General features: G+C 41.1%; 1 protein-coding gene across 1 annotated transcript; it reads left to right on the top strand.

Annotated features, from left to right (window-relative positions):
• The first annotated feature begins 2,944 nt into the window (after positions 1 to 2,944).
• On the top strand, positions 2,945 to 22,299 carry LOC136430097 (soluble guanylate cyclase 88E-like). Its single transcript, XM_066420386.1, has 18 exons — positions 2,945 to 3,513; positions 4,429 to 4,637; positions 5,252 to 5,458; positions 6,554 to 6,680; positions 9,881 to 10,000; positions 10,766 to 10,877; positions 11,071 to 11,121; positions 12,233 to 12,334; positions 12,699 to 12,816; positions 13,232 to 13,361; positions 18,032 to 18,178; positions 18,962 to 19,108; positions 19,270 to 19,426; positions 19,588 to 19,697; positions 19,923 to 20,006; positions 20,603 to 20,650; positions 20,894 to 21,145; positions 21,424 to 22,299. Exons 1-18 carry the CDS (start codon positions 3,394 to 3,396, stop codon positions 21,535 to 21,537), a joined length of 2,355 nt encoding a protein of 784 aa, XP_066276483.1. The 5' UTR covers positions 2,945 to 3,393; the 3' UTR covers positions 21,538 to 22,299.
• The last annotated feature ends 617 nt before the right edge of the window (positions 22,300 to 22,916 follow it).

The following is a 22,916-nucleotide window of genomic DNA, read 5'->3' as shown; positions in this document are numbered from 1 at the left end:
AAATAAGATACTGATTTGCATAATAAGTATTTAATCATGTATATCATCACTCAAGCTATCTACTTACCAAAAATCATGGCCATTCATCATGCCCTTCTTGAGTTATTCCCTTTCAAAGTCACAAGCAAAACCTGCTCCTGCAGTTCCAAAAAAAGCCGCCAGGGGGCCAAAACCTATAGCACTTACTCTCTGTCCAAAGAGCTATCTACCACTCAAAAATCAGTTCCATAGTATGTCCAGAACACGAGATATCCAAACAGGAAGTTCCGCTGCAGTACCGTGACAAGCCGCTAGGGTACCCAAAATCTAATCATTTCCAGGTCTCATCAAGATATACCCACCTACCAAATATTAAGACAATCCATCCAGGCCTTCTCCAGTTATTCTGCTTATTTACCAACACACACACACACATACAAACGCTACCCTCTGCATAACCTTCTCGGCGAAGGTAATGAGCTTAGCGAGGTATGTTGCTTCTTTCACTGCCTTTATGAATGATGATCGCTAGGTGGCCTTATTGATAGCGGCAAGGCTTCCAGTAGCCTCTCCTAACATCCAAAATACATGTAAATTTCTTTCTTTTTATATGGAAAAATCAAATCGGAAAAGTAATCGAAAAGATGAAGATTGGACACGACAATGTAACATTTTTTTTGAAATGATGATAAAATGGTGATATCCTTTACTAACATATCGTTGCAAAACTGCTAGAGGGCGCTTTTTCACGCTACATTGACTATCTATACAGGGCAGTAGGCGTCTCCGCATATGTTGGCAGTTAAGATGATGTTGAATGCAACACAGCATTACCTTAAATTTCCCCACAAGAAACACGAAAGAAGACAGGCATCTGGGAAAAGGAATCTTACCAAGTATACCGTCTAAATTTGCGTTTTTTTCTCGGATAGATTTCACCTTAATGATGAACGCCTGCTTATGCTTAGGTCACAATTGCGCCGGTGCCCGTCGGGGATGTAGCCCCGGCTAGGATCTGACGTCCGGGGGGCACCGGCTGTCGTGGTCACAACTAAACGTTTCCTTCACGCTGCCCTGCAGGGGTCCCGGGGTGCTCCGGTGGGCACTCGGTGGCATTTTTGTAAAATTATTGTCACCTTCATTGGTCGGTCTCCGGTAGGTACCCGTCAGTTACTCTGACGGTGTCTTGTAGTGACCCCTGTGGGGCCCGACAGGGTACCGCGTGCTTATCACATCGAGGTGGGGCAGTTGTAGGGTCCCTGCCGAATGCCCCGCGAACGACGGTCGGGCATCAGGCAGGCTCCTGGTGGGTACTCTCGGGGGTATATAAAACTGCACTGGAGCTCAAAAAGAAACACGATATAAGAAGTTCACGCTTTAGTTCTACTCACCTGATCTGTAATGTCACACATCTGACCCGGTCTTACGAAGTACACACATTTACTCCGTGCACTTGGTCCGTATCATAACATAACAATACGTAAATAATTCTATACTCTTCGGTAATAACATCAACATATTCCTTTCCCACAAAAACATTAATTTTCTGATACAGCTGGCTAACCAAGATATGTGTAAAGCAGATAAGTTACAAACAAATTCTAGAAAGGCAAATTGCATTATTTTCTTATGTAAAAATTAAAGTTATGATATCAACAAGGCCAAAATGTTCCTAATAGACAAGAGAAACAGACCAACATTTTGGGGGTAATAATAGAAGAAAAATTAAACTCGAAAGCCCAGTCTCTGCTATAAGTAAAAAAATTGTTAAAACAATTGGTGTTATTGTGAAAATAAAATATACATCATCCCTCAAAAGATTCTCACAACTATATGCAACAGCCTTATATACCCATATTTGACTTACTGTAACATTGTTTGGGGATGCGCCTATCGTACAACTCTACATCCTCTAATAACTCTCAAAAAGAAATTTACAAGAATAGCAACTGCTTCTGAATTTCGCTCAGAAATGGCTCCTCTATTTCAAAATACTAATATACACGATATCACAAAAATATACAAGCAAGCACCTTTTTCTGACGTTTAAAAGTGACCTGAAAACCCATCATAGCCCCCTGTAGTAGTCACATGTTCGGTTATTATCTAAATTTAATCTTTACTATTAATTATTAGATTATCATTATCTATAGTTATCATCTTCTATGTATTACTTTGCTATATTGTTTATAATTCATAATCAAGTTTGATAAGTATAGACCAGGAGGGCCTAGTATAAGCTATATACGCTTTTTCCTCCTCCTGAACCGGTTTTTATCTATTGTTGATCGTATTATGTATTATAAATTTTCTTCTTGTGCAAATAAAAACAAACAAACAAACAAACAAACAAACAGACAAATTATTACTTGTCCCGGTGGACTGCCGGCAACCGGAGGGGTACCTCGCGGTGCTCTCACGTTGAGGTCATGGCGTCGTTTTGTCCGCGGGGCCCGGGTAGAATTTAAGTCAGAACTAGATTTTTTTTCGGGTCCCCGACGGGCCCCAAAATAGCCCGGTAGCCGCAGGGTGCCCCACGGGGCCACGTAGGGGTCACGCCCGGAAGTGCCCAAAACGGTCCGGGAACTACCCGGCAGGGCCCCTTTTTCCAATTGTGACCAAAGCATTATTGAATGCTCATTTTTATATAGAATGAAATCTGAGTAAAATGTATCCCCCAAAATTAAAACACCGTATTATTTATTTATTTATTATTTCGATTGTTAATTTCCGAGAAGCGCTTATCATCGACAGACCATAGATAGAACGTTATACAACACATGCGCGTTTGTGTGAACTTAACCATCTGGCGGTATCCTCACAAATTGTGTAAACTTGTCCATCTGGCGGTATCCTCACAATTTGTGTAAACTTGTCCACCTCACAGATTAGTTGCCATGACGACAAGCCACATTCTCCCAAAGGAAAATTGTGTCCCTGGATACGGTGAATTCATCTGGACGGTGATTCCCTAGGTGGAGTGAGAGACAGTCGGGGTGGTAGACTGCCCACTCGCTGACTCCGGCTACGGTTCAGTTTCCATGTCACCCCTGCGATTTCCTTTAAGAAACGATTAACATTGCAGGGAATTTTCTAGTTCGTGGTTAAAACCTGCTGATCGACAAATCTTGCTCAGAGTCACTGACGAAAAGTAGTGGATGCTACTTGAATCGTCTGACCGTTTCCAAAATCATATCCAGTTGATTGAGTCACTGTTTTTTTGGCGTAAGATATCCATAGGTTTGACAAAGAACTGAGTCTGTGAGAAAATATTGATCGTCGCGGGAATGGGTGACAAAAATACCATCCATCGGTGGTGAGGATATCGCTGCTATCCTCTAGTATTCGTGAGTAAAACGGGCTGCATTTCTGCTACGTTTCGGCGATAACATCGACCACTCAAACCACCCAAGCATGTACGGTTTATTGTTGGAGAGCATCAACGACTATCTGAAGGGAGCATACGGAGAGGCGGTATGGAAGCTGATCAGAGAACGGGCAAACGTCCCGCACCACTCCTTTGTGACTCATCAGGTAAGTCAAGCATTTTATATTGCACTGACGATGCCTTACAGTGATGTACATAGAGAGGGTGGTACAAAAACTTAGCTGTGTGCGAAAAAACTCGTAAAGACTGCCTCTCAAACACGGTGGAAGACGAAATACATTTTATTTCAAATTGCCCCTTCTATGGCCATAAAAGAAAGGCGCTGTTTAAAGAGGCCACCATATTCCATCCAAATTTCTCCATGTTTACAGACAAAAAGAAAACTACTCCCCTAGCTCTCACAAAACCCACACATTACAGAAAAAGTGGGATCATTCGTCTTCCACTGTCTTGGAAAAAGAAGTCAAACCTAGATAAGATAGAATCTAGTGTTAATTTTTAGACTAGAAGAGTGACATGCTATATTTTTACCCATTGTCTGTCCGTCCTTTCATGTTACATGTACTGTACTTGCGATTAGCCTACGGGCAAGATCTTGCAATAAACTTCATATAACTGACTTATTTCCAACCGCTCAAGCAGGAAGGTTGGCAATGTTTTGGTTGCTCTAAAAAAGGAACAAAATGTGAACCGATATGCATATTAAGTATTCCTGGTGATTGTTTAGCATCGTCCGTATGATAGATGGGAGTTAAGACATAAGTGCAATTGTCAATAAATTTACAAGAACATCTTGAAATCTTGAAATATGTCATCTATGGACTAGAGACAGTTCCGTGCTCCAATGGCATAGCACGCTATATACAACATGGGGCGAATTGAAGTGTGACACTGTGTCATACAAAACCTTTTGAAACAATTATTATCCCAAATTGAACCAGAGAATAAGTGATATGCAAAAACATTACCTTAAAGTTTTCCAAAACTGATTACGAGTATCAAGATTTAGACGCAATTTTTGTATTCCCTCAAATTTCACTTTGTTTCTCGAAATCCCGTAGGTTTACTCGGAGTCTGTGATCCCGCGCCTGGCTAAGGCAGCGTCCGAAGTGACGGGCATGAACCATGACGAGCTGATGGACGTGTTCGGCATCAGCTTCGTCACGTTCGTGGGGCAGTACGGCTACGACAGGATCCTCCGCGTACTCGGCCGTCAGCTTCGGGACTTCCTCAATGGTCTCGACAACCTGCACGAGTACCTGCGCTTCAGGTCAGTTTTCAATTCATGAAAAGAAGAATATTGCATGATGTTTAAGACTGAAAGCAGGCTGCGGGAAAACGTATTTTTTAAAACACGGTTGTTGTATTGATCTTGTAATGAATGATTAAAGCTGTACCTTTTTTGAGTGCACGTTTTGACCGAACCGATAGATGGGTCTTTAGAGCTGTTGACGCAAACAGCGCATATTCGGATACAGTGCACAGTGTCACAATCAATTTAATTTAATTTCATTTCATTTATACAGGGAAAAGTACACTCTGGCAACAAGACTGTTTTTCATGTATCCCTGATGCTAAAATCTAAAAACACAACACAAAACTCATGATCAACCCGCCCCTGTTGTATTTACTGTGCCATAGGAGCAAGGAACTGTCTCTATATAGATAACATATTTCAATTGTGCCGAGCAATGAGATATCTCAGATTAACTACAGATGAACTTTCATGATAAAAAATGTCAGATTTATATTTTGAAAAACCTGATCGAACAACTTAACATCATACAGGTATGCCTTCCCGTTTTACATGTAAAAAAAACCTTTAAAAAAACGTACTTATGATAATGAGGTCAAAACCCAACCCTGTATCTCTTTGGTTCTCAGTTACCCGAAGTTACAACCCCCGAGCTTCTTCTGCGAGGAAGAGACGGCCACAGGGCTGACCCTCCACTACAGGAGCCGCCGGAAGGGCTTCATCGACTACGTGAAGGGAGAGCTGCGCCAGGTCGGCAAGCAGTTCTACCAGACGGACATCGAGGTGGAGGTGCTGAACCATGACGAGACGGACGAACAAACGCACATCGTCTTCAGGTACATGTGAAAACTTCAAGTAGGCTCTCCTCAAATATCACTTTGCAACATTGTTTGATTTATGACGAAAATACCACAAACGTGATATGCCACGGTTCAAATGTGATTTAAAACACACGGGAGACCGAAAGAACATATTTTGTACAAACCGTATACATTTTTGTTTGTATACCCCAAGTATGAGCAGATATGCCGCTACGGAGTACATAAACACTATTATGTAGGTGTAAAATGAACCTGTTAGCATCTGCATTCCTTATGCTTAGTTACAGCATTGTTCGACAATTACGATAAACACGAATAATTCGTACGCTACGTCATCATACCAAATTATGAATATGGAAATTTATAGCTCCCGTTACCGTAGCAACGAATTCCCGTACAAGGAATGTTACGGATATAACCATACAGTAAACTTTGTGAATTGAGCTCAGAATAGTTAACGAATTTGGAAAATCAAAACGAAAGAGGGTATAGGAGATTCTTTTTTTACACAACCAGGTAACCTCATCTGCTAACGTTTCGGTGTCTGTAAGACACCTTCTTTAAAGCTTCTGACTGGAGTACTGCTGCTTACCGCCATAAGTAGCCAATGTAGGTGGTGATTTTGCGGTGAGAACACTGTCCCAAACGTGGCTAAGTTTGTACCCCCCCCCTCGTCTCGGTTCATCACTTGTGTTGACTTCCTTATCCAGACGGCCTCCTTAATCCAACGGGTGCGTCTGTTATCCTCTCTGTCGATTACCTTGGCCCCCTCCCAGTAAATGACGCAGTTGTGTCTTGCAATGTGGTCAGTAACTGCAGATTTCTTCTCTTCTTTTTGTGCATGTCTTTTCTGTGACCTTGTGTACTTTACAACCTCAATGTTGCAAGCTTCCTTCTTGTGTTCTTCTAGTCTAGTCCCAAAGGTCCTTCCTGTTTCGCCTATGTAGATTTCGTCGCAGCTCTTACATGGAATTTTGAACACACAGTCCGAACACAAGAACACAAGGTCACAGAATAGACATGCACAGAAAGAAGAGATACATCTCGAACAGAGTAAAACGTCTCAAATTAACGTATGACAGAAAAATGATGACCTGCCGATATCCGCAGGCTCCACTTCGACAACACCGCCTTCAAACAGAACCAGCAGGCGGACCTGCGGCAGGAGGAGGAGTTATTGCCCGTGCGCAGCGAGCTGTTCTTCGAGGTGTTCCCGTTCAACGTCGTCTTCACACAGGTGAGGTTTAATAATCTGCTTCAATAATCGGTGAAATCTGCAAGACAACGGACGGACACGAACCATATACCAGCTCTCACTCTTATGTTACCATGAAAGTGTAATAATATGTGTATAGATTTTTTAGGACTTTAAATAATTATGTATCGCCCATACTATAGGTATGGGCGATACATATTGTCTTTATGTTGAGGCCATAGGTATGGGCTCAACATATTGTTATGTTGAGCCCATAGGTATCGGCTTAACATGTTGTTTTTGTACATGTTTTTCTTCTTCTTCTTCTGCTTCTTCTTCTTCTAGATCTTCTTCTCCTTTTTCTTCTTCTCCTGACAAATCTTCAAATGGATTAAACTCCGACATTTTTTAACCAACCGACCTGAAATTTGGCATGGAGGTAAAGATGGCAAATACCCCCAGAATTTTTTAAATTGTTTTGAAACAGGCCTTAAAATCACTTTTAATTTTATGGAGGTTTTTTTTGGGCATTTTTAGGCAATTTTTATATATTTGGCTCCTGTGCCCTGATATTACAAGCAAATGACCTGAAATTCGGTACATGGGTGCCTTGAACATGTCCCTACAGGACTTAAATCATATTTCTGGTGCACATCACTTCAAAATGCTTCGCTTTGGGGACTTTTGCATGTTTGTGCCTATCTTCAGATAAAAAACGGGCCAAAAGTGCTATCCCCGTTCCACGTTCTATTTAAGGTTCGTCGCGTTCTATTTGCTGTTGGCCAAAGAATCCACGTTCTATCTAAGGTTCCGCGCGTTCCATTTGCTGCTGCCCAAAGAACATGTGTTCTATTCAGGTTACCTGAGGTCATGTTGCAGGAACGCACGCGCAATGAACGACACATTCAAACAAATGTAGCTTAGATCATTATAAAACGTCCATTATTGCATGAGGAGGAAGCTAAATCTGCTGTATTTGCTCAGGAGCAGATTACGACTTTTCTAGTCGCACACTTTTTTTTGTCTTCCGACCGTCTGTCCGCACAACTGCACTGGAGGAAGGTTTATTCATTATTCATTCAAAAATAAAAAATAAATACAAGAAACAACAGTTGCCTGGTTTATTCATTTCAACAACACAGGAGGGTCGGGTTCAGGTCAGTCAGAAAATGTTATCATTGAAGTTGCTTTAAGATCGCCCTGCAAAACATCGAACACGCTGTCATATAAGAGCAAACCTACAGTTTGAATTACATGGATCAAGTCCGTTCGATGAAAGGATGTTACAGATTATACAGATAAATAAAAGGCATCACAATTTCAACTATAGTTAGAATATACAGTCATGTATTTTTTTTAGATATGAATAAAGGTCCCATCTCGTGCTTCTGTTAACATGTTCGACGTGGCCTTGCTTTGCTATTACGCATTGTTTTTGCAATTTCAGGCAGATATCAACGTTATATTATCGGGTCTCCTAATTTTCATATAGGTCAAGTACTTCAATTCATGACTTCGGAATAGCACGCGACGAGGGTATGTTGGGGAGAACATCGGCTATTTTCCTCATATGGGGTCACTGACCTTTAGGTCACATCTTTATTCATCTGGCCAGGTGGACTAATTCGGTCAGCCAATGAGAGAGCACGTTGTAACATACACACGGTTTATCAAGCTCAACCTGATTGGTTAAAATAGTCAATTTAATTAGGGACACTACTAGTACTCTGACAGGTGCAGACAGGCACAAATTCACTACTCCCTGGCTCCCATCCTGTGTTGTTATTGTTGTGTCCTACTCAAGTTATGTGCAATTGAGAAGGTTCAAAACTTTTCTGGTGGTATTCTTCGACACAAATGGTGTTTTTGGCGACGCCTCAGTAGCGAGCCAAATGGTATAGTATTGTGTGCAGATTGTAAATATTCTAGGAATTGCACAGGCATTTGTCCACAGACAGGCAATAGAATGTTTGGAATGTTAGTCACGTCAGTAGTACATATAGTACGTCAGTAGTCCCCTGGGAACAGAAAATGTAGACAGGCAACCACATCTGCGGACCATATGTGCCAGGCCTATGTATACATGACCACTCAGATCCATTTAATTATTTCTGTATTCTTTTACTAGGGTAGCTCCCTCAGTGGCTTGGCACTGATTTTCAGGGAGGCCCTAGGTCTGTGAGTGTGTTTGTATTTGTGGCAGAACAGGTGATAATCAGCCTTCAATATATTACGTCAGCGGCTGTACAACGCCTAAAGCAATGGTAATTTGGCTGAAGATACGCGACGGCTGTCTGTAATTTGCTCGAACATTTGCGACGAACAACACGACCTAAAGGTCAGTGACCCCAAGCCCCGAGCACGTGCAGCTGGCGTGGCGCATAATTATTGAACGGGGGGACATTTGGAGGGACACGGTTGTGTATCCTTTCTTCAGCAACATTGTTTTCAAGCTCTTGTTTATATGGTGGTATGTGTCAGTGTTACAGTACAGGTCACGGAATGCGCACAAGAAATTTGCGGTAAGTTTAGCAGATATTTGTGAAACTTTTGTTCGCTGCGTAATGAAAAATTGTCTGGACTCTCCGATTGGGGAAATTCTTCCGCAGAAGAAATCTACATCTTCAGCAACAAGATTCTAGTTGTTTACATTCTGAAACTTGCTTAATACGTGTTGGTCAACAAACCACTGGAAGAGTCCATTATTGTATGAGGGGGACATTTTTAAGAATTCAATTTTGGGCTGGGTTGACTATCGAAAAGGTCCATTTTTTTGGTGAAGGTGGTTTTTAATGGTCCAGTATGAATATGGGTGCCTGGAAGAGCCCATCCATGCATAGGGTTTCAAATTGGGAGGGATCCATTTCTGACTGGTCTTCCATTCAATTATCTATTCAAATACCAACATTGCAGACATACAACAAACGTTAACCTCGATGCCACAGTCGCTTTTTACATGGGTTGGGTGATAAATGTTGCATTTGCTCCTGCAAATGTTGCCTTTCTAGTGTAAACTGTAACTTTATTATATATTTTGCCTGACCCTTACCTCTTCCTTCATGGCCTCAATGAAGAGGGCCTTCAGACCGATTTGAGCTTCTCAAGAATAAACAAAGTTCAAACAAAGAACTGTAAAATATCCTACTAGACAATTAAACGGAAGAAATAATCGCAATGTGACTCAAATGAAGAGAAGAGAATCAATTTTCACTTGACTAGTCATGATGATGACATCCCTTCAGGACATGGTGATCCGTAATGTTGGAGTGGGGTTGGAGGCCATCATGTCTGACCTGGAGGGAAAGAAGATCAACGACTGCTTCCGGGTCGTTCGACCGCTGGTGGAGTTCACGTGGGACAATGTATGTAAAGACTAACCATTCCGTCTGTTGAATTTGGTTCATACTGGATTGTCCAGATACTCCTTTTTTTCTTTACACATTTTCTTTTCGCATCTTGCAAGGTTTCAAAGTTTTTGTTTGTTTCAGCGGAGCAAAAAACAAACAGATTATTAACGTTACAATGCTCCATGATCACACACGTTCTTCTGTCAGAGAAATCTCATAAACACACCCTGTCAAAAAAATAGCAACTCGCTGCTATTTTTGGTTCTTCAGTCTTTCTTTTTTGTCATCTTGCCACTGGGGCAAAATGAGCAAACATTTGGATCTTTAAGACTTTCAAAATATAATGACAGAAATTGAATTGAGACCCAAGTAAATAAGTGAGATTTCCGTTCAGGACGTAAATTAGAAATACATTGTGGTGGGTTTAAAGCTCATTGAGCAAAAGTGACTTTCTTTACGTTTGCACAAGAGGGGCGATTTCACGCGCCGTGTAAGTTATCATTTCTTAACTTTAGTTTAGCTATAGTTTCTTGGTTGTGTGCTATATTGAGAGTTTTGTGCCGTTTTCTATATTCTGCCACTCTCGCAATGCAAGTGGGTTGAGCTTCAAGGTACATATTCAAGCATTAGGCTCCAATAAATACGTATAATTTTCCTTACAAATTCAGTTATCTTACTCAGAAAAGTGGCTTGATACACCAAATCCGCGTTCTCTTTCCTACTACATGTGTAATGAATTGACCTGGTAGAAGACAAGCATGCATTGCCATGTCGCTGCAGGTGTTGTCTCATACTAACAACCTGTTTGAGCTCATCTCGCGAGACCCCATCACGAGAGGTGGCGGGTACGGTCGGAACTCGGGAAGCGAGCCCCTCTACAAGAAGATTCAAAGTGAGTTACGTCATTAAGTTTGTATACAATTCACTCGTATTTCATTTTGTGGTACAACTGCACAAAATATGCACGATCACATTTTCTGTTTCGAAATTTGTCAATAGGAGAAGTAAGGCCTTTTATTTTGAAGTGACATATTTATCACTTGACGATAGTAAACAATTTTCAATGACGATAGTGAATCTTACAGGTTCTCTACAAAGAACACAAGCCAAGCACCAACTGAGTCATGCACAACACGGTTAGTCTGCATAGTATTACAGCTTTTCACAAACCTTAGACGTAAGAGTTGAACAGAAGCCCGTCACTCAGAAACTCAGAAACGCAAATTGCTCAAGTATGCTCTAGATGGAAACGTGAGCTTTTTTATGTTTCTCATTACTGACTAGTCTCTGTGGGCTACCTTACTGATAGATGTAATTGTCTATAGCTTCCTACAAAAATATTGAAAAAATAAAATCTTCCTGTTTGTTGCTTCAGTTGGTTCTGAACTCTCTGAGTGACGTGTTGAGGGGTTAATAGTAGTGATGTCGTTGCTGTCTTCTTCCTCAAATCGTAGAAAAACAGGTCCCGATGGAAAAATCACATGATACTTGCAAAGTTAAAAGGCCGTTGATTTGGGTGTGTTGATCCTGCTACTTGGACCTCAGAAGGGAAGGTTTTCACATTGCGTTCTTGAAGCTTTGTTATTTTTTTTGTTCATGCATTATATTTGCATCCCAGCCCCATCCATTTCTCTATACCCAAGAATGAAGATGAATATTGATGAAGGTATAATGGTATCTTGAACGTATTGGCTAAATGTGTAGATTGTTACAGCAGGCCGAGCAACGTGTTATTCAACATAGTAAGTGTTGCCTGTGACTTCACAACAAATACAGCCATGCTCCACGGACTGCTTTCCTAACATACTTGATGATGTATAGATCGTGTTACATATAAGTACGACCTTATAAGGCGTTGATGCCCCTGACACATTCAAACAGTTGTTGAGTGTCATTACTTCAAATGTCACGTATGCGATACCACAGCGATGTATTTGTTATATGGAAAGGTGTAAAGCGTACGAGACGTAGATCTAACACTGTTCAAGTCAAGTCGAGGCCTTTATTTTACTTTGAGTGCTTGCTCCACCATGGTATGGCCGCTTTTCGACAAGGTAGAAACTGGATTTACTCAAAGTTCCATACAATAGTTGTCTTGCAGGTGGCGCGTACAATACCAGCCCCTCCCGCGGCAAAAATAAACTTGTATACCTGATATATTTAGTCTAAATATCTGTTTGATACTCTTATTCAACAACTACAAGGGTTTTGGATTCATGACGTTCTGAAATGAAATTTCTTCCGTAGGTCACCACAATGGCGAAGGTGAGGAACAACGGGAGGGGGAAGAGGAGGATCGCAAGGCGCTGGACACCTCCCTGGAACTGCTGGCCTACCAAAGCATCACCGGTTTGTTCGGAAATTCTTCTTTTCTCTTGCCCGGAAAAAGATGTTTACAGCTATGTATCAGTAGTTGATGTCCAAATTAAAGATGATTGATTGATTGATTGATTCTATTGCAGCACGTTACTGCTGCAACGCATCAACAGTTGATGTCCGCAGATGATTGATTAATTGATTCTATTGCGAATTGCGGCATGTTTCCTGCTCCCATGCATCAACACTTGATGTCCCTTATGTTTGATTGATTCTATTGCGAATTGCGGCACGGTGTAGAAAAAAAGATACTGGAATTCTAAAATTTGGACCGAACTCTTCAGTACCTTAATGTTTTGTTTGTTTGTTTGTTTGTTTGTTTGTTTTAATTCTTTAGATGCGGCCCAGGAAGGAGTTGACGGCATCGAAGGAGCATCAAGCAACTGTCTGACACTTAAAGGGCAGATGATGTTCATGAAGGAATGGGATTCGGTCATCTTCATCGGAACCCCAATGTGAGTATTGATACGGTTATAGATACACATAGAAAAACATGTAGAAAGTAACACATATAACTGTTGGTGCTTTCTGAATGGACGAATTCCACAGACTGCATAAGACAAGACAAAATGATATTTTCTATGTATTGTTGGTATGTCCAACTCCTATATCCAGCTACATAGGTAAATTTCTTTATACATAATTCCAAAAGCGAGAGCGAATTACGTATACCCATACCTAGCTATATTGTAACCCATACACTGTTATATAATATTTCGCATTAGAATTGTAGGATAGATTATCCTTACAGCATTGTTGATTTAATGCCATACATTGTACCACATATGATTGTTGAGCAATAAAGTTAATTCATTCAGACAAAGGCTATAGCTAACTAGACTAGTGCCCTTCTTTGTCTCTACCCTATAGAATGGAGAACTTGGAGGCGATGTACCGGATCGGCTTGTTCATCAACGACTTGAGCATGCACGACTCCAGCAGGGACCTGGTGCTTACTGGAACACAACAGTCCGCCGAGCTCAAACTGGCGCTCGATCAGGTGAACCATAAAATGGTATACCCGTTGAAAGATTCCCCTGTTAATCCGAATGGTGTTTCAACAAAGAAACCTTATGTTAGACTCATTACACGTCCTAATGTTCTCGCTACAGTACTCTTCATTAATGGCCATGTATGTTGAAGTGACATAATATTTTCATACATATCATACATAAACAAGTCAATATTACAATCGATGTTTATCATTGTAGTGAAAATAAGAAATGCTTCAAGAAGATAAGCTTAGGAAAGTATGAAAATGTGAAAACCCAAGTAATTATGCCTTTAGTCTTTCAAAGGACTGGGGTTTATCACAATTCATCTACTGTACTCTTCTCGATAGCCAGTAGTTATGTATCGCCCATACTAGGTATGGGTGGTACATATTGTGTTTGTAATGATCTTCAAATCGATTCATCTCGGTCGTCTCTGGGCCAAATGGGCTCAAATTTGGTATACAGGTAGAGAGTACCTGTAGGTTTTTTTATTATAAATTTTTACGATAAATGCCTTTAAACAGATTTTATTGAGGTTTTTCTGACCAAAAACGTACATTTAGGCCTCCAGTGCCTTCGTGTTAAAACCAAAGGACCTGAAATTTGGTGTAGTTGTGCATTGGATATTTACCCAGATGACTCTTTGCATGGCGTTCAACTGCAGTAAGGTTTGAACTAGTGCACACGTGAGGTATTTTGTTGAACTGGAGAAGTGTCGATGGTATTAGTCGGTAAAGCTACGTCCACGGCGGTGCAAACACGGTCAAAAATATGTACAACGTGCGTACTATATTCAATGAAATTTGCCACTGAAAATGCGTTAAATAGCTTGAGTATGGCCTACATGTATGTAGCGTACCAGTATAAACGTAAGCGGCCGTACAACACTCAAAATTATGGTCATTTGGCTGAAGATACGCGGCGGCGCTGTAATTTGGCGAGTAGAAGCTCTCACAACCTAACGTAAGGTAACCAGTTAACGTCCAATTTATTCAAAACGTATTAATCTTAAAACCGCGCGGACAGAGCCAAATTTCAAACCCATGGGCAGAAATATCAGCTCTTCTAAAAATAAAATTCATGGTCTGTAAGTTTTTCTCCGCCTGTTTAACGCCGTGCGAGCATGTATTTATACTGAGGTATATGATGAAGAATTGTGCTAGGGTAACCCATTATCGTCCACTTCTGAATCTTTTCCCTTCTAGCGCTATGCTTGAAGAACATAGACCAGAAAAAAATGCACAGTAACTGTCCAAAGTAGTCTGCAGACAAATGATAGTAAAATCACTATGTCTGTCCGGCCACTTGCTTAACGCGATGGAAAAAGAACAATGTTTATCTGTAAATTTCCCCCCACATGCGCGGCACGTGGCGTTCACGTGGTAAACGCATGGTCATTATGTTTTGCTGTGCAAAAATTAAAGAAATAGCTAAGGATCATACTTATGATGTTCTTTATTGCTCATGAGAACAGGCTTTGGCATAATACACCGCGACATGTGGACATGAGCCAAACCGGACGTAAATAGGTTCTGCACGTAAATAGGTCATGTTACGTTACATGTCAGTGACCCCAATCCCCGCGCACGAGTACCTGGCGTGTGGTATAGTTGTCTTGCATGTGGTGCGTATTATTATTGAACGGGGGACGTTTTGAAATTGATTTCGGACAGGGGCGATTACACAAAAATTCATTTTTGCCGGGGAGCAGCCCTGGCCTAGAGCCCGGTTTAATTGGTTGGTAGTTTGGCTGTTTGGTTCGTTCATTCGTCAAATTTACAGACTCCTGTCCACATACCATAAGCCTTTCCCACTATGAAAATTTACGTGTGCAAAAGGTTTGCTGCCATCTTGCTCATTAGTGTACCACGTGACTGGGCTGACTCTGTCCCAGGGTACCCCAGACTTCTAGTACTTCCAGATGCGCAAAAGACCTTGGGAATGAGGCATTCCTTTCACGCATGCGCACTGGTGCCACTTGCCAAGATAAACGTCTAGGCTTGCAGACGGTGAAAACCGCTTCTAATTCTTTTTACGGCGAATTTTCGGTGAGTTATGACTTTTTTGAATTTATGAGTTGGTCTGAGGGGGATGAATGAAGACCTTAATGATGTCCTGGAGTAATTAGGCTGTAGTTTTCTAAATTATTTTTTCTGGAATTAGCCTATTTTTTTGGTATATCCAGAGATGTTTTGGAGCCATTTTACAATGGTGTCATTCAACGACGCGGCCGTATTTTTAACGACACGAAGGATATGCATGGGTATGTCGACACGAAATGTATGCATTGGTCTCGTTCCCATAGATTCTATTGTATGGATTAATACAAATTGAGTACTCAAAAGCTAGCAGCACCACCCCCCATCCCCACAGGTCAGTACTAGTCTCATTGGAGTCCTGACATTGTAATTGTGTTTGAAAAAGCCTATAAGTAATTTACCCTTCTAGTATAATTTCATTATAATCATTTTCAAAAAAAAAAGTAGATTGTATCAGTATGTATGTATTATATATGTCAGACAGTGTCAATATTGATAATATCAACATGTTGTTCATATGCACTGCAGGTCACACAGATGAGGAGCACAGAGAATACCTCGAGACTGTCTGCAGAGTGTGCAGTAACAAGATGAAAGGATGGTAGGGCATATTAATGCCAGAACATGTGCAGCAGAAAATAGAAAGTGACTCAGATAAAAACTCTTTGTTATGCTTTAATTGTTGTTCAATTGAATGTTCAAAATGTAAATAAGACTTCACTGTACATTCTGAATACCAGAAAGTCTCTGTCATGTTGATATATAACTTTTTAAGGTCACACATATACAGAACTTATATCCTGTACAAGTTGCCTGCCTGTTGAGTAGTTGAGTATAAAAATTGCAAATGCACTCTCTGTAACCTCAAATATGAACCGTGCACATAGTAAAGATTGATACAACAGTGCTTCGAATCAGGACTATGGTATTCAGTCTCTGGCATCTATAGGTTCCAAGGTAAGGTAGCAGTTATCTTTTTGTTATGCTAATTATTTATGATCTCTGCATGGCAATGACATCATTTAGTAGTTCATGATGGTAGAGGTTGAATTTAAGTTACCCTATAGCTTTTTGGTGTCATTATTTCCATAAGACTATATAATTGATGGGCATTGAATACACATTGAAGACCTATTGAAAACAGATTTATTTTCAGTCATGACATAACAATGATGGCATATCTACTCAATGAACAGTAAATTTCTGCTATCGAATGAACAGAAGATTATCACCTTAGTCGGGTCATTTGAACATCATTCCTCTCCGACGTCAAGTGTTAGTGTTTACATAGCGCCATTGCCGAAGACAAAACACAGACATCGCTTAACACTAGAAGCAGGGTCAAGAAGCTAGAAGGGGAAAACTGTCACACACTATAGTGTTCTCTGTACCTAGAGCAATGTCTGGGGCATTTTTACGGCTGCTCCTAGGGCTTTCAGGGATAATGGACTTGAAAATCGGACCCGACGATATGTTTCGGCAACTAAAATTTCCCTGCAATGTTCGTATGTTTTGATCTCGTGGACATATTCTCGCGTGAGTGTGCGTGGATATCGAAACATTTCCGTGAGTCATTTCGCGTAGCGCGAAAATTCAAGATGGCGACCAGGCACCGCTGGGAATATGCCCTGCCAGATCCCCAGAAATGGGCATATTACATAAAAAACCTCACGTAAGAGTTAATTCGCACAAGTCGCTCAGTCGGTTAGTGGATGGTAATAGATCGTTTCACGGCGATCGGGAGGTTGTCGGTTCGAGGTCCCGGTCAGAGATTTTTTTCTTTTTATATAAGGAGGAAATATTTTGTTTTTGCTAGCGTATTCTTCTTCTTTCCTTTTTTCTTCGTCTAATCCTTTCTTCCAAATGCGCCCCGGCCAGCTTTCTTTAAAAGCTTTCTTGTTTTAATAGATATGTTTTCTGAATGGTCGGCTATGCATGGTAGTTCCTGTAATCTATTCTTTCATAGGGGACACAAGCTCCGTTTCGGGCCTGGAATATGACTTTGCAATAGTTCAGTTTTAGGCAGATTCTTTTCCCATGAGATGATTTTGGGAGTTAATTCTTGCAGTAGGAGGGAGAATGAACATGGGTGCCTTGAAAAGCCTATCCATGCATAGGGTTTCAAATTGGGAGAGATTCATTTCTGACTGGTCTTCAATTCAACTCTTTATTCAAATACCAACATTGCAGACATACAACAAACGTTAGCCTAGATCACGTTGATATTTACAATGGTAATTTCATGGTCTTACTTTATAATAGTTAAACGTTATTTTGGAATGCTCCATTTTTTTGGCATTAGAACAGTCGCTTTTTGCATGCATGGGGAGGGAAATGGGCGATACATGTTGCATTTGTTCGTGCAAATGTTGCCTTTCTAGTTCATTCCTTTTTCTGAACAGACTCTTTGTACACAACCAAGTGTTCTATTTAACCGACGTTTCGGTGACCGTCCGTCACCTTCCTCATGGTGATTCTGACTGGTTCACTTTGCACTGCAGCTGTAGGTGGTGCTGCTTACAGATGCGATCCTAAAAACAGAAACGTCTGTTTAAATAAAAACACTTGGTTGTCAGTTTATCAAGTGACTTCCCAATCTGACGAAATGATTCACAGATTCTATTTTCTATCTTCAGGAGCAGCAAAAGAGCTCCAAGCTAGAAGAAAGCATGCGGCAGTTGGACCAAGAGATGAAGAAAACGGACGAACTGCTGTATCAGATGATACCGAAGACAGTGGCCGATCGACTGCGTCGCGGAGAGCCGTCCGTTGAAACTTGCGAGGTTTGCGACCTTTTGCGACACTTCGACTTCAAGTCCGCATGGGCCCTACAGCAAACATGCGAGGTTTGGGCAGTTTTGCTTTTGGGCCACGCACGTGACATGAGGGTCATATGAGATCTGTTTTTTCGACTTACTCTTCTACTTATTGGTGCCGTTTGTATTCTGAAATGACCACATGAAATCAATGATCCAAATTACGAGCTCTAATTACCTTCATTTTCAACCTTGAATTTGCTATTTTTTTCCAATCAATACACCGTTAAAAGGGAAACCAAAGAAAAATCCAGAATCCAGAGTCATCAGAAATGCCGTGACGTGGCCGGAAAGGGCTGCCTATAGGAGATCGCTCCAAGACACTTAATGCCATGTTACCAACTGGTTGTTTGTTGTTTACCAATCAAGTGTACATGCACTAACAATTCCTGTCATGTTCATAGCGTGGCTTCAATCTGTAACCAATCTTTTTCAAGAACAACAGTCACGTTGTCAGTGTTCTCAGAAGTGATATTTTCCGGGCATGTGTATTCTTTACGATCAGGCGACATAAACGGTGACAATTTATCATGTAATATGTATGTTTCACTTGAATTTTGTGATCAACTGATTTTGAATCAGACATGTGTTTTACTCATCCAGCAGTATCATTGAGGTGATCAAAAGGAATTATAACATACACGACACCCATGTGTATTGTGCAAAATCTGTGTCAAGCCAAGTGTCTTAGTGTTGTACATTTCAAATCATGAGTCAGGCTTGTCTCTTTGATTCTTGGTTGACATGTAGGTATTCCAAGAAGTCACCATCCTATTCAGTGATGTGGTCGGCTTTACCAAGATCTGCAGCCGCATCACACCTATGCAGGTTGTATCCATGCTCAACTCCATGTACACCCTCTTTGACCAGCTAAGCGAGAAACACCAAGTCTACAAGGTAAGTTTACCTGGGCTCATTACAACCATGACATAATATTTGCAACTCCACAAGGTTGCACGTGAACAGTCACTTTGATATTGACAGATCATACACGCGAAATAAGTCAGCATCATAACGATTAATTTGTAAAACACTTGATAACTAGTTGCATCCTTCAGGTTGAAACTATCGGCGATGCTTACATGGTCGTCTCTGGTGCTCCGACCACAACCAAATACCACGCTCACCACGTGTGTGACATGGCTCTAGACATGATCAGGTCTATGGAACATCTGAAGGATCCATCTACGAACGAGAACCTGCACATCCGAGTGGGTAAGTCATCTCTCGTGTTAGCTAAAAATGTGGTGTGCTGTAGTTTGGTCCTTCGTGGAAGAGTGCTAGGTGTACTCTTCTATGGTAATGTTTTCTACAAATGGTTGACCACTCTAATGGTGTGAAAGAGAGTTACTGAAACATTTTTTTTTCTACGCAAGGAGTGCATTCCGGCATGGTGGTGGCAGGTGTGGTGGGCCTGAAGATGCCCCGATGGTGTCTCTTTGGAGAGACAGTGAACACTGCATCGTATATGGAAGCCAGCGGCGAGGTAGATGGCTTTGTTTTGACAACTTACATTCTTGCACTTAACAATGCGTCACATATTTGATCTAATCCAATAGGATGGATATTTGATATTGTGATATTCACCTATCTGCATCTGTTATCTTTTTTTCTTACGAACTATTTCATCCAACGCACATGACAAAGATATTGCCTGAGAACGACATTTACAACAATGTATCCACTTCTCATCATATTCCGTCCCACCCAGGGAATGCACGTCCACATCAGCCAGGTGACGAAGGACTATCTACAGGGACAGCCCTACATCATCGAGGAACGCGGGTCCATTCCCGTAAGTGTTGTGCCGGACAGATGATTCCTACCTACCTGCCTGCCTAAGTTCCTAGGCCATGGACTGCCCCCGTGTTCCTCTCCACGAGGTTCCACCACACTGCACAGTCCCGATCCATACATGTAGCTTCTTTTGCCTTAAGTTTAAGCTTAGGCCAGTCTCGATTACGATCCGGTATCTTATTATGATTCCTTGTCAAAAAGGCCAAGTACGAGGCATTCTTTCATGTAACTATTCAGGCTGAATCAATATAACTATAACACAGCTTGTGAATTGTGTTATGAGCTTAATTCTCTTGGTTATTAAATGCAGCATCAATGGCAACATATTCTCATACAAAAAAAGGCGAAGGTGTTTCAAGGCAATGATTGCGTCTTCCTGAAGGTCATGTTGTCAAAGGTTTTTATTCGTACATCGTGTACCTAATTATTGGGGTTACTTTCTGGGGTAAACGATTTGAAGCAAAAGTGCTTGTGGTCTTTCAAGGTTTGTATAACTACATCATCAATCAATTAGTGCATTGACTGTTAAAACCGAGGCTAGTATTATTTGTTGATCGTAAAGCGTTCTTTGATAGCAAACTGTTTTTTTCGCAGGCTAAGACAACCAGCCAGGCAAACGAGATAAGAATTCAGCTTGGCGAGGTAATGATGTCTGAATTCATGTGACAGACCGTACGAGTATTACCTTGTTATGTAGCAGAAGATGCCTTAAGTTGTACCTTGTACAATTGTTCTGCAATTAAGTTTACTTTTCTATCATGAAGAAATGTAACGTTTAGTCTAAAGATGCTGATTTTAGTTTTAATTGCTTTTAAACTGCGGAGATGCTAGATGCATCAAGTAGAACTGATAGCCTGACAGTGTTTGACCGATGTTTGACGACAGGGAAATGAGTTGATGAAGACCTACTGGCTGAAGGGGAAGCTGAGAAATGACGGCGGAGAGTCTGTCCTGTCTCCCCCGGAGGAGGCAGACCCCACCAAGAGTGAGGCGGGCCCGTGTCAGGTCTCGCCGCAGCCCAACTTCATCCCCCCGGTCGTGGACAAGGACAGGGCGAAGGACGCCGAGGGAGAATCGCCGGGCCACCCGAACAACCAGCTGGAAACAGTCGGAGCAACAGGAGGAGACGACAAAATTGTAAGTATTTTTTAAACTTTACCTACCACCCGACTGTATGTCAAATGATTTCACGTGTTGCAAATCTAAATTCCCTTGGCAAACTCTGACGAAATAAATCTGGAAGAAACAGCACAGGCATTTGATTAGCAATTTACTCCTCTCCTATCGTACGCCAGTGTGGGGTCACAAAAAGACGCACTTCCTTTTATGATGTAAAATAGCTATAGCAGTGACTACTTCAGTTCCTGGACTATTCAACACATTTTGTGTTTACCTGTGACGTTTCTGGCTCACAGAATGACGAGGATGAGATGGTAAATGCAGAAGAAGAGGAGAGAGGGAAGGAAGGGCACAACCTCCGCAAACTATTCAGGGCCGGGAAGAACAGCAGTGTGTGCTGCATTTCCTGAGGAACGTGGTTTCGTTCCGATGTTTTTTATACAGAGTGAATATGTTAGACTTTGTGTGTATAACATCACGAGTCGAAAGGTGTCGTTTGACAAGATGTTTGTTCGTGTGCGCTGTGAAAGACATGCAAGTTTCCATGCTTTGACCAGTGTGTGATTAGTGACAAATGTATATGGAGGCTTTAACTAACCGCATACTGAACAGCTGGTGGCACACGGCAGACATTACTTTAATGATTAATCAGAGAAGTCTTATATTAGAATAACACTTAAAAATGGTCTAAATGTACTTTTACACCATTATTATTTGAAGCTTCGGTGAGTGAGTGGTACTTCACAGCTCTTTTTGACCTGCGAGGCTGCGACTATATTGAATTGTATTCAGTAACAAATATTCCTGGGCTCAAAGCAGCTAATGTTTTTCTACATATCTGTCGTTTCTTACACTGCCAAAAGGTCCGAAGTGGTTTCGATATCTCTAAATCTTGAGAACGCCTGTAAAGAAAGGCTTCTATAAGCGGAGTAGAATGGAGATGACCTGTGGAAGTATCATATATGATGTATGTGTTATTAAGAATCATTTTCCGTCTGATTGACAGTGATGGTTGTCTGAATTCAATGTCGCATCGTATAACAAAGAAACCCTATCTTATGTGTTCTGTGAAGACTTTTAGTAAGTATATGCAGACTATATTACTGTCTAGGTATTCTCCAGGGATTGAGTTACAAATATAAGGTGCAGTTATCGCATCGTATTGTAAAGTATTATGTGTTATATGAGGGCTTATAATACATGCAAGTATACATCAAATGTATATGAAGCATATGTCACTGTGCAAAATATTTGATATTAGGTGTAATTTCCTTCACACAAGGAACTGGAAAATAGTTACGCAATCAAGTGAGCGCGCTTGACGAAAAGCCATATCTGACCAAAATCCGGATGAACATCAAATGAGTATTGTTGCTGTACTGTACGGTTTCATTTCTTTGTGAACAAAGACGCGAAATTTAAAGTTGTTCGTTGTTGTTGATTGTGATGGAAACTTGGTCACTGGTCTTTCTTCCAGATATGAAAAGGCAGATATGCAAGAAAGTGTGACTACTCTACGCTCGAAACCGTATTTTCCAGTATGTTATATTGTATCGTAGATTACGTCGACTTTGATGCACGCTTAATCGATAATCATTGTGGTAAAACACATGAATATGATGTTTTGTCGGAATAAAGACAACAAGGAAAAAGCACAATAGTTTGCCCTTGTCGCCTTGAACACGAAAGTTGAACAAAAATTGAATCTTTATAACAAGTTTCTTAAACAGTACTCGTAGACATGTTATGCTTTCGACTTTGAAAGGACTTAGTATATATATGTATTAAG

The sequence above is a fragment of the Branchiostoma lanceolatum genome, chromosome 3, assembly GCF_035083965.1.
Source record: "Branchiostoma lanceolatum isolate klBraLanc5 chromosome 3, klBraLanc5.hap2, whole genome shotgun sequence".
Taxonomy (NCBI): domain Eukaryota; kingdom Metazoa; phylum Chordata; class Leptocardii; order Amphioxiformes; family Branchiostomatidae; genus Branchiostoma; species Branchiostoma lanceolatum.
The sequence above is the reverse complement of the archived record's forward strand: the minus strand, read 5'-3'. Positions and strand labels throughout refer to the sequence as shown.

What these genes read in the sequence shown, in the direction of transcription:
- LOC136430097 (XM_066420386.1), top strand. Translation starts at nt 3,394, where the DNA reads ATGTACGGTTTATTGTTGGAGAGCATCAACGACTATCTGAAGGGAGCA. An exon ending in TGGAGTTCACGTGGGACAAT is followed by an intron (nt 10,001 to 10,765) that starts GTATGTAAAGAC and finishes ATGTCGCTGCAG; the next exon opens with GTGTTGTCTCATACTAACAA. An exon ending in ATATGGAAGCCAGCGGCGAG is followed by an intron (nt 19,698 to 19,922) that starts GTAGATGGCTTT and finishes CGTCCCACCCAG; the next exon opens with GGAATGCACGTCCACATCAG.